At 43.7% G+C, this 12,500-nt stretch overlaps 1 protein-coding gene across 1 annotated transcript in view; it reads left to right on the plus strand.

Moving 5' to 3' along the window:
* The window catches only part of LOC147008142 (uncharacterized), a 33,794-nt gene that overhangs the window by 14,025 nt on the left and 7,269 nt on the right, over window positions 1–12,500 (plus strand). The window contains exon 2 of the mRNA XM_085865640.1: window positions 10,487–10,688. Coding sequence (XP_085721766.1) covers window positions 10,487–10,688 — 202 coding nt within the window. The remainder of the gene's footprint in view (window positions 1–10,486; window positions 10,689–12,500) is intronic.

Raw genomic sequence — 12,500 nt, forward strand, 5'->3', positions numbered from 1 at the left:
TCGATCAGATTTGCCTTCCATGAAGAGAAGGCAAATTGTTTCAGATCAACTGCCTCACCACCACAAGATTCAGTGTTCCCATGAGTTGGAAGAAGGGAAGGATAACTGAAGACAAGAGGGAATGAACCTGTGCAAGAGAGAGAGAGAGAGGGAGCAGGTTTCTGTGGAAGAATTCCCAGGCTGAGTTAACATCAGTGGCAGTAGATATTGGAGACCAGTCCTGAAGAGAGATGGCTGCTTGCAGTCCCCTGCCAACCTGCTTCAATGAAATGCCAGACTCGCTGGCGTTGAGGCAGCTCTCTGAGAATCGCCACAGAGATGTTGACTTTCATAAGCTCATGATCAGATGAACCAATTGGAGCAGAGGGAGAGCAGGATACATTTGCAGGGAAGTTATTCATCACTAAGTCCAGGAAGGGAGGATTTGCCATTGGGAGAAATCTGGGTTGGGAATTTCACAGATTGAGTCAGTCCTGTGACGTCACAGAAGTCCTAAGCTGACGTGCCATGGCTGGTGAGAGAGGTACACCAACACCCAGCCAAGTAACATGGTGACAATTGAAATCGCCACATATTAGGAAGAGAGAGTTGGGATGACAGGTTAAAATTGTGTCCACGTTGTCTGAGAGAGAGAGAGATGGAGAAAGAGTCGGCACTGTTAGGACAGTACAACACACAGACGAACCAGGTGGGAGAAGAGGGGAATTTGTAGCCAAAGGTACTCCTGGGGTTTGGGAGGTGTAAATGTAGTATAAGGAGAGTGACAAATGGAGTTCTTGGTGAACTGTGGGAGTCTGCCACCAGAACGGGCTTCAGGTCAATCAAATCTGAGGAGACGATAGCCAGGATGAGAGGGGGTGTGATGGGGAGAGATGGGAGAAGGCGGGAAGATGGGAGGGGACAAGAGATCGGAGGAAGATGAGGGGAAGGTGGGAGGAGGCGGGACAAATGGGAATATGGAAATGCCACGACGAAGAGACTGATGGTAGGGGGTAGGACGAGGGGGAAGATGGGAGGGGGAGGGATGAAGAGGATGCTGTTAGGGGTGGAATGAGGTGCAAGCTGAGAGGGGCAGGACGAAGGGGAAACCGAGAAGGGGTAGGATGAGTGGGAAGTTGAGAGGGAGCAGGAGAGCGGGAAGTCAAGAGGTTTCAATCATTTTATTGCAATACCATTGATTAGGTACATATCAAATTGGAACCCTTTGCAATATTTTAAGACTAAAACTGGATTGATCTACTCTTAAAAAATACTTTTATTATTTTTTCGAAGAAATATGCCTTTATAAAAAAAAAAATCTTCATAAAAACTGCAGCTTACCTTGGGGTCCTCAAAACCCCAGGTTATCTGTTAAGTGTTAACCCCCCGGGGATCTTTGCCTGGTCAAGGGTTAACCATGACCACCACCGCCGCGCCTCAGCACTTTGCGCCATTTCCTGTGTGTTTTATATTTGACGGCGATGGCCCCACTTCACACAGGATCAACAAAGGCTTCATTGGCTTGAGCCGTCACCTCCTGAACCAGAATGGGAGGACGGCTGACTGAACGACGACACAATGACTGGGAAATCTCAGGTACGAGAGGGCAGAAAGATCTGATACACTGAACCCAAAACATCTACCAAACTAAATGTGAGGGTGGTGGTTGGCAGCAAACTTGAAGACCTATGTTGGAGAGCACAAGACAACAGAATGTGGAAGATGATTCTACCTGGAAGAGAAAAATGGGAAAAAGATCGAAGGTGAACCTTTAGCAGCCTGTTCTTCATTGCACGGCCCGTGAGCCACTGGTGGCGTAAGGTGTGGCCCCTTACGCAAGGCCAATAATACTCAAATGTCAAAATGAGTATGTGGAGGTGGGGCCTCATCGAGCCATTTTGGAGTCCTGCACTCGGTATGGCGGCTCTCACACTGATGTCTCATCAGCAAAAGTGGCCCCCCTTGAAAAAATAATGAAGATCACTGCTTTAGCTTATCCATAGGAGGGTGAAATTGGTGGGAGCAGAGGGAGGAGGTCACATTGAAGAGATTTTTTCAGAGGGCCCCCTGTCTGCATCATGACAGCCCTCAAATAAATATCTCGAAAAGAGCAGAAAAAGAAGAGCAGATAAGAAAGTAAGAGGTTTTGATGACTGGAGTTCTGGGTCAGCAGTCCCGGAGTCAGTCATTTATGGGAATCACCTGGAGAGAAGGGCAAGATTGCCAGACATTTGAGAGGGGAAAGAGGTCGTATTGAGGAGATATTTCTCTGAAGGCCATCAGCCTGTATCATGACGGTCCTCAAAGCACTATCTGGAAAAGAACAGACAGGAAAGTAAGAAGTTTTTATTATCGGCATTCTCCGTCAGCAGTATGGAGACAATTATTGGAAGGACCTGGGAAGTAAGGAGAGATTGTGAGACATTTCTACACCTGGAGAGAGAAGCTTACACACTGGAGGGGGTTTTCCGTTTAGAAGGGGACAGATGTGGGGCAGTTCTGGGAAGGAACGAGTTCAGGGTTTGGGTTCAGATTCGGATCAGGTGCCAAAACGTACTTAAGAATTTCACTGCAGTCATCATGACATGCTGTTTGGGGTCTGAAGTTCAGTCAAAATTTTTGGAACCCAAAATATTTTCTGTCAACTCAGCGGCTTTTCTCGGGAATCCAACTCCCGTCGTACTTTCTTCATATTCTTCTTGTTCACCCACTGTGAATATCTTCTCTGCTGTAAACATGAGCCCAATTTTATTTTGTTTCAACGGTCCCGGGTTGTGAAGAGGTCTATTCTTTCCAGGTAACAGTGCAACGTTTTTTGGTTGATGGTTTGGAGGGAGTCATCACCCCCCACCCCTCCCCCTTGGTATCTTCATGGGGATACAAGATCTTACATTTGGGGGGCTTTTCGTGTTCGTAGTTTTGGAAGGAGTCATCATGTCCCCTGGTATCTCCACTGGTACACGACATCTTCCACTTGGGGGGCTTTTCGTGTTGGTCGTTTTGGAAGCAGTCATAATGTCCCCTGGTATCTTAACTGGTATACGACATCTCCTTGGAGGGCTTTTCCTGTTGGTGATTTTGGAAGGAGTCATCACGTCCCCTGGTATCTTCACTGGAATACGACATCTTCTCCTTGGAGGGCTTTTCGTGTTGGTGGTTTTGGAAGTAGTCATCACCCCCCTTGGTTTCCTGACCGGTGCACAAGATCTTTTCACCGATACTTTGCAAAAGATTTGATTGTTTTGAAGGGACTCTCTCAGGATCTCAACTGAAGAAGAGATGTCGCTTTGTTCCAATACATTTTGTGATACCAGTAATGCCAGATGGTTGTCAGCATCAGAATGTCTCTGTGGATGAGGGACCGAGGAAGAAATTTTATCTGTCGGGATGTCTTTCGTTGGTCCAGGTGGGCTCAGAGCATTCTTGTAGGCGAACTGTCCAAGTTCACACTGTGCAGGTACCGATTCAATCATACACCGCCGGGTGTTTATACGTCGGGATGCATGAACCGTGATGACCACTTGCTGATTGTTCAGCAATCGAGACATCAAATTGAGGATGGTACAAAACTCCAGATCTTCCTTTTCCATTCCATGAGACCAAAGAGACACATTCTCCCTGGCCACTGTTCTGATTTCATGTGATCTGAAATCATTCTGCATCCCTGTGAATAAAACATCACCACTCAGCCACATGTCCATCTGATTCCGCAGAGCTGATGATAGCGATGTGTGATGCTGTTGCAATTCCATGATCGGCACAACAGCACCCACGACCGGGACCCCATCGTTCCGTCTCCCGGTGATTCTGCTTTTCTTCGTTTTGTGTTTCTTCATACAGCCTGTGAATGAGTGAACAAAATCATCGTGAGACGGAGTTACAATTCCTAAAGTTAATTTTATCTATTGTATATTATAAGTGGTACTTTCGTGCAATGTTCCGAATCTCAATTCCAGAAGCTTTAACTTACAGCACTTGTTGCAATGTCGTTGACTCCGGGAGCAATTTCTGATCTGTAGCACAAAGAGCATCAAACGACACATCTTACAAACAATGCATCCTCGTGTCTTGCGATATGATTGTCGCATTGTTGTTCTCGCATATTTTTTTAATTTCTCAATCCTAAATAAAACTCTGTTTGGGATTACATTTTATCACTCGGACCTTTTCACCCAAAATCTACCCCAGAATGGTCTATCTCTATAGTCTATAACAACGACATTGTGAACCATATCCCGTGAGCTCGTATCACTTGCACACCTGGATGATGAGGTTGATGCACACAACAATTATCAGGAAGATTTGGCAATTCGTGATGATTTCCCTCTTTCGCTGTTGAGCGGCGGCATGGTTGAAGTACTTGTTCCAGGACGACGTGAATCCTGGAAACAAGAACAAAGAGAGTGTTAAAAGGCTTATTCTAAGGTATACTGATGGAAAGATAATGGCGGAGATCATACATACACCAAATGGGGGACAACGACATTGATTTAAACATTTGTGTACTTGAATGTGCATTATAAAGACGTTGGGAGACAATGAACAATTACGTTGCAAGTAATTGTTGCAGAGTAATAGAAAACATTATTTAATATTTTTCTTGAATGCAATATGGCTGCCAAACCATGTGACCTATCAATTATTCCTTGAAAAACTTGATCTATGTTTCCCCTCGATCTGTCCAGCCATTCTGGAGAAGAAGATTTTTGCAGGTTTTTGGGTAAATCCAATAAGCCTGCGAAACCAAGTGACCTATGACATCATAATTATCATTAAAGTAGTCGCACCAATTGTGAAAATTTTCTCTCAATCTGACAAGCAGTTGCGGAGAAAAACACCGAAGTTCTGTGTGGAAAACAAACAAACAAACAAACAAACAAACAAAGGGACCGAAACGCAAAACCTTCTCCTTCAGCGAGGGGAACAAGGACATGAAAGGGAACAGACACTGACTCACCTTGATAGAGTTTTGACGTCCAGTGAGTTTTTTCAGTCTGCAATGGAACAGAAACAACAATAATAATAATTACACTCTCAAAACACACACACACACACACACACACACACACACACACACACACACACACACACACACACACACACACACACACACACACACACACACGAAATCCTTCTGGAGTAGTGGTTGAACACAAGAGCCTGGTGTTGGTTTAACATTTCCGGGGGCTGGCTTAACATCTTATGGTCTTGAGTTCAAGCCCCATTGGCCGTTAAATTAACACCAGGTCGGATTGACTCAGCCTGTCATCCTTCTGAGGTCGGCAAAATGAGTATCAGTGTGCTGATAACTGGGGGCACAGCATCAGCAGCACAGCTGTGTCCCCAGAAAATGAGGCAGCCAAGCAGCCATCGTCAACATCCAAATAAATAAATATATAAATAAATAAAACATGAACACGAAATGCTTCTGCAGCATGACATGACGTCATACCTCAAAGGGAAGAACATGTCCGAGGCTTTCCAAGATGTCCTTGGAATATTGTTGAAACTTCTGTTTGAGAGACAGACACACAAAACATGTTCCATCAGACACAATGTTTTTGGACAAAATCATCGTAACCTTTATTGTTCACGATAAGGTCAAAACTTTCAGGAATTGTGCCTAAAAAACGTACAGGTAAACGTCCCTCGTTGAAAACTTACCTGTCCAAGGTCCGGTAGGTAACCGAAGTAATAGCAAATTGTAAATAAACACAGAGAAAGAGCGAGCACGGAGAACCCCCTCCAGCGTGCCATCTTGTGAGGATAACAGGCGCCGGGGCAACGACAAGAGGATTCCACAGATTTGTGACGTCACAGTCATTTGTGAGGCCACGCCCACCGGTGTCGCCACGAGTACGTGTGATCTTTATCCTCAAACACTTTATTTCTAAGTTGTGAAGGAAAAAGTTTCCTTTTGTATTGACGGATGGGTTATGGGAACATCAAAAAAGGGGTAATAAACCTGAGCTCGTTCAATACCCCACTGGCTTGACAAATCCATCCCGAACTCGAACGGCACTACAGGTAGAGGCCATACCTCCCCACGTTGAACTGTTTACCTGCTTTAGCATCCAAGGAGAAGCCGTCCGAGGCCTTCGGAATCCGTGTCAACGCTTCACTTCACCACACCACTTACGGTTACCACGGGTACCATGGGATTATTAGCTCTCTAACCAAGGAAATGGATTATTGGCTTTCTCACCAAGTAAATGGATTCTTGGCTTTCTCACCAAGTAAATGGATTATTAGCTTTCTCACCAAGTAAATGGATTCTTGGCTTTCTCACCAAGTAAATGGATTATTAGCTTTCTCACCAAGGAAATGGATTATTACCTTTCTAACCAAGGAAATTGATTATTAGCTCTCCAACCAAGTAAATGGATTATTTGCTTTCGAACCAAGTAAATGGATTATTGGCTTTCAAACTCATTAAATAGATTATTAGCTTTCTCACCAAGTAAATGGATTATTAGCTTTCCAACCAAGTAAATGAATTCTGAGCTTTCTTACCAAGTAAATGGATTACGAGCTTTCCAACCAAGTAAATGAATTATTAGCTTTCTAACCAAGTAAATGGATTATTAGCTTTCTTTCCAAGGAAATGGATTATTAGCTTTCTCACCAAGTAAATGGATTATTCGCTTTCGAACGAAGTAAATGGATTATTGGCTGTTCGTATTGGATATATACTCATACACATACACACACATGCACACACACACATACACACATACACATACATACATACCCCCACACACACATATACACACACACACACACACACGCACGCACGCACTCACACACACACACACACACACACACACACACATACACACACACACACACACACACACACACACACACACACGTCCCCCACGGACGTGATACAAGTCCAATAAGGACATTGCTGAGAAAAATTGACCAAACGTCCTGAAACTCGCACTCTTTGTTCTCGAACTGATAACAAAGCAACTCACCAAGTTTCAGTTGGATTGGTTAAAGGGTTTGAGGAAAAAAGTCTGAAAACCCACAGGAGGGACAGACGGATGGAGAGAGAGAGAGGGAGAGAGAGAGGGGGGAGAGGGAGAGAGAAAGAGGGAGAGGGAGAGGGGAGAGAGAGAGAGAGAGAGAGAGAGAGAGAGAGAGAGCGGGGAGAGGGAGAGAGAAAGAGGGAGAGAGAGAGGAGGAGAGGGAGAGAGAGAGAAAGGGAGAGGGAGAGAGAGAGAGAGAGAGAGAGAGAGAGAGAGAGAGAGAGAGAGAGAGAGAGAGAGAGAGAGAGAGAGAGAGAGAGAGAGAGAGAGAGAGAGACAGACAGAGAGAGAGACAGAGAGAGAGAGAGGGAGAGAGAGACAGAGACAGAGGGACAGAGAGAGACAGACAGAGAGAGGGAGAGGGAGACAGAGACAGACAGAGAGAGGGAGAGAGAGAGAGAGACAGAGAGAGAGACAGAGAGACAGAGAGAGAGAGACAGAGAGAGAGAGAGAGGGAGAGAGAGACAGAGACAGAGGGACAGACAGAGAGAGGGAGAGGGAGACAGAGAGAGAGAGACAGAGAGAGAGACAGAGAGAGAGAGAGAGAGAGAGAGAGAGAGAGAGAGAGAGAGAGAGAGAGAGAGAGAGAGAGAGAGAGAGAGAGAGAGAGAGAGAGAGAGAGAGAGCAAACCTCCCGTCCCTCTCGGTGAAACTGGTGGGGGATGAATAAACGGTCGACGAGGGGGAGACAAAAACTTAACCACCTGTCTGACTTTCAACCAACAAGACAAACAAAGCTTCGATGTTGGGTCACGTGGGGGAGAGGATTCATGGAGTTTGAAGCAAATTTGTCGGAAATTTTTAGAATTTTTTAAATGTCTCGGCAAGTGAGGACTGTCGGCCCGAGAGGGAAGAAAGGTGAGCACGCATTTATACAGGTAAATGAAAAAACTCCACAACGACTGCCTGGTTAACAACGACAATGCAGTTAACCAAGTTAATCATCCGACTACCGGTCACGACTACGAATGACCTATGACGTCATTGCTGGGGAACTTTTTGTTCCTCATGGATAGGCGGTCATACCTGTAAAGTTTCTCCTGGATCTGTTCAGCCGTTTCCGAGAAGATTTTTGAAGGTTTAAAATTTGTATGGAAACATGGCTGCCGAACCACGTGACCGATGACGTCATAATTTTTGCTCTGTTGACCAATTTATCCCCAGATGACCCTCAAAAAATTTCATACTGATCGGATGTGGCGTTCTCGGTTCGAGAGGTGACTCCAGGGCAGCCATTTTGTGTCCATCCTGAAGCGATCAGCATGGCATGACTCTGTGCCATTGTTGACAGATGTGGTATCAACAGGGAAAATCAGCGGCGATTTATTTCAGTTTCGTGGTGAGAAAGTTTTATCCACATTTTAACAACATTTCAATTAACAATTCAAATGGAGGTTCGCTCCAGACATCGTGACGTTCCCCAAATCAATGAGTTCCAGTGTTTGTACACAGAACGGATCAGCACGGACCCCACACGGGAACTACAAGCCAATGTTGACCTCAAAAATAATCGGTTGTTGAATTCAGTGACCTTCTGTGTAAATCCTTTTCAAATTTCAAATCAATCGGATGAAAATTGACAATGTTGGAAACAATTTAATAATTTAGTTTGTTGGGCTGAGGCGGTGACTTGGCAACTGTGACGTCACAATAGTCGAGTGGAATTTCCAGACACGCTCGGTTCTCCGTGGACCTCCGGCGGTGTTTTCCGTGGTTCGTGGAGTTTTGTCGAATTTTCACTCAATTCGGACTTTATTGGCTTCAATTTCTGACGAAAACAACGAAGGTACGTCACACGGTTTCATTTTCACAACATGAGATGAACTTTATCATTTCATGTCGAGTTTAACCAGATTTGTCACCGTGCCTGTGAAATATCGCGATCGCGGTTTATAGCCGCCTCGGGATTCGAACCCAGGCGAGACAGCTTAAAGAGACGAGTGTGCTAATTATCTCTCGGCCATCCTGCTGGTCCTCCCTGTGATTCCATATACATTTTTAAAGTGTTGAGAATTGTTTGAGAAAACTTTACCGAGCTGTTGTGTCATTGCCAAACGAACTGTGACGTTTTGAGCGTTAACTTGTTGATTGGCTAATTCGAATTTTTTTGAATTTGAAATTCAAAACTGATGAATGCTGATTGGCTGAGACGTGTCTTTTTAATAACTCGGTGATTATAAATGCTCGGACCTCCAAATTTGGAACCTAGAACCGCAAATGTTACCCTAATAATGTGTTAAAATTTGAGATCGATAACTTTTCGGGAATCGAACCTACAGTTTTTTTTTGTCGATAAGTCAGCTATTTTGGTCGGTTGAACGTTGAAATTTAAAACTTTTGTGTAGACTCCTTTTGTACATCAACAGATCAATTTTGAGCTCGTTATCTTTAACATGAATCGTTTTATTGGTAGTTTTGTATTTTATTGCGCTTTACAATACAATTCCGCCATCTGTTGGACACAAAATGGTGGCACAATGTACACAACGGAGTCACGTGAACTTTGTGTAAATTTCATTGCTGTACAGCTGTGTTTGGTGTTGTTTTGTTAACTTTTTTTGGAACATAATTCGTTAAATAAGCTAAATAATCGCAATCTAATGTTTCAATATGTTTCTCCAACCATTTCCGGTCTTAGAAGCTGTTCATCCATGTTCGTGGCTGCTATAATTTTGGAGATATCTGTGAAAAGGTGTCCATTTTTTAGGTTTCTGAAAATCATGTTTTTTTTTTGCACATGCATGTTGAGAGGCCATTTTGAAATTAAAATACTTACAGTTTTGAGCTTAACACGCAATACACTACACGAGTAGTAGAGTTGGCATGCAAAATTTCAGCTTCCCGAAATTTTAACACAAATAACAGGGCATCCTTGCGCGTGTATGCGTGAGATTTGAGATTAAGAGACGTGAAGACAGCAGCGTAAACCGCAAAAAGGAGTGGGTACGAATCCCGACACTCTTACAGCTGGAAATTTGGCCAGTCGTTGAGATTATTAATTGTGGTTGAGTGTGTTACGTTTTAGTTTTCTACACTATTCTTAACCTGATCTGACAGCCTCTAAAAAGTTTCGCGTGGCTTGTCTGTACGAGCCGATTAACCTTTTCGCTTTTCTCTTGTTTGACATCGTTTAAAAGTTTAAATATCAACTGCTTGTGAGTTTTGACAAGCCAACCTTATTTCCTTGGAATGTTGGAGATGATATATTTATAAAGACATAATGAATTTGCCAATCATGTTGACATTTGACAGGCAGAACAGGTTGTTTCGCAGGAATCGTACCCATGTTGTGATGAGAAATGCGTCCAATTCAATGAGATGACTTTGTTTCTCGAAATTATCCTTTTGCTCTCTCTCTCTCTCTCTCTCTCTCTCTCTCTCTCTCTCTCTCTCTCTCTCTCTCTCTCTCTCTCTCTCTCTCTCTCTCTCTCTCTCTCTCTCTCTCTCTCTCTCTCTCTCTCTCTCTCTTACAGGACATCACTCCAGCAGATAATGTCTTCAACGGTCACAAAACACAAGTTTTTCCAAATGGATTATTTAAAACACAGGATCGCCTTCACTCTTTCTTCATACACCTGGAGGATGATAATTGTATTTTCCATCGTCCTCGACTACATCACTGTGATATTGGAGTGCTTTCCTACGAGCAGGAATTACTTTCTCCAAAACATCAACGTAAGAACCAGTTCACCTGTATCACTTGCACCTGTTTTTTTTTTTTTTTTCCTTTCTTTTGTCTCGTTTACTGTTCACGTGGCTCGTTCGAGGAGTGATTGGATCGGGATGAAAACGTTTTTGTGATTTTGCTCTCTTTTTCACTCTTGCGACTCTTTCTCATGTTTGTTATTCACCTGTGCCGCCAAAGGTGCACGGAGGGTATGTTTACACGTCTGTCTGTCTGTCTGTCTGTGAGCATGCTTGGTGTTGGCTTAATGGTTAGAGTGGTGGGCTTGGAATCCTCGGATCCTGAGTTTAAATCCCACTCAGTTGTTGAATTAATACCAGGTGGGGTTGATTCTGTCTGTCATCCTTCCGAGGTCGGGAAAATGAGTGCCAGCTTGCTGGTATCCTGTGTCGGAGTGGTGACCCGTCCAGGATTGTGCCCAATAGTCAAGGAGACTGCTCTGGTAGCACCAACGCTCTGTGCAGAGTGTGGTCCCACTGGACGGGTGGACGGATGTCTGTGAGCAGGATATCTCAAAAAGTTCAGGACAGTTTGCAACAAAATTTGGTGGACAGGTTTGGTGAGTGACAAAGATGAATTTATTATATTTTGATGAAGATCCTGTATCCTACAATCTTTTTAATTGCTTCCTCACCATTGAGAGATGGATCTGAAAACGATACAATAATTAACTAGAGGGGGATCACTCGGTAGAGTGCAAAACCTCCGCCGCCAATACTGCTGGGTCACTCAAGTGAACCTGATATCCTATTCATTCAATTTGACGTCAACAGTGCTCGGAGTTATAGTTTGCAACTTTCCCTTTTACTTTTAACTTTTACATCCTCAATTCATTCGTCATAACTAGATTCCTTGAGACAGAAATTGATTTTACGTGGGTATATCCACCTGAAGTTCCAAAATCAGCCGCAAATATAATTTTGGCATGTTTTTTGTTGGAAATCATTTATAACATGTAGAAATGCAAAAAAAAAAAAATCGAAATTTTGTTGAAAAAAATTTGCAAAATTTTTTTTTCTCTTACAATTTTTTTGTAGGGGGGCGGGGGGGTTGGAAATCACTTACAACATGTAGAAATGCAAAAAGAAGAAATCGAAATTTTGTTGAAAAAAAAGTTGAAATTTTTTTTTTTCTTTTAACAACTTTTTTTGGGGGGGGGGTGGAAACCACTTAAAACATGTAGAAATGCAAAAAAAAAAAAAATTCAAATTTTTTTCAAATTGGATGTCATTGCGGCCATATGGGATTTTGGACCAAGTCCAAAATCTAATGGCATAATCCTTGGACCAGACCTAACCCCTCCCACCAAGTTTCGTCGAAATCCGTCGAGGAGTTTTTCCATAATACTGTTCACAAACAAACAAACAAACAAACAAACAGAAAGGGGTGAAAACAGTAACCTCCATCCATCTTCGATGGCGGAGGTTAACAAGATGCACTATTTCAAAAAGTTGTGGACGGATGATGACAGAACTATAAGGATGAGTCGAGTAGGTGACAAGAACAAGCCGATTCGATTCTGGTTCAGGTCCGGGTCCAGATCCGGCCTATCAGTGGGACACAAAACGTGCACCGTTCAGATTGGCGGAGGTACGTACGATACCGAGTACCGTTCTCATGTTATCTATGCTATGTCATGTGTATTGGGATTGATCTCATGGTTTTGGTGATGGGCTTGACACGAGTTACAAATAGGAGTTCTCACTAAGTGTGTGGGATGTGGGGAAGAGGGACGGTGTGGTGTGTGGAAGGCCGGGGTAACGGTATGGCTATGGCAGACAGCAACCACACACTGAGATCGT

This window comes from Eptatretus burgeri, chromosome 21 (assembly GCF_056783735.1).
Source record: "Eptatretus burgeri isolate ZD-2024b chromosome 21, Ebu_testis_v1, whole genome shotgun sequence".
NCBI classification, from domain to species: Eukaryota; Metazoa; Chordata; class Myxini; order Myxiniformes; family Myxinidae; genus Eptatretus; species Eptatretus burgeri.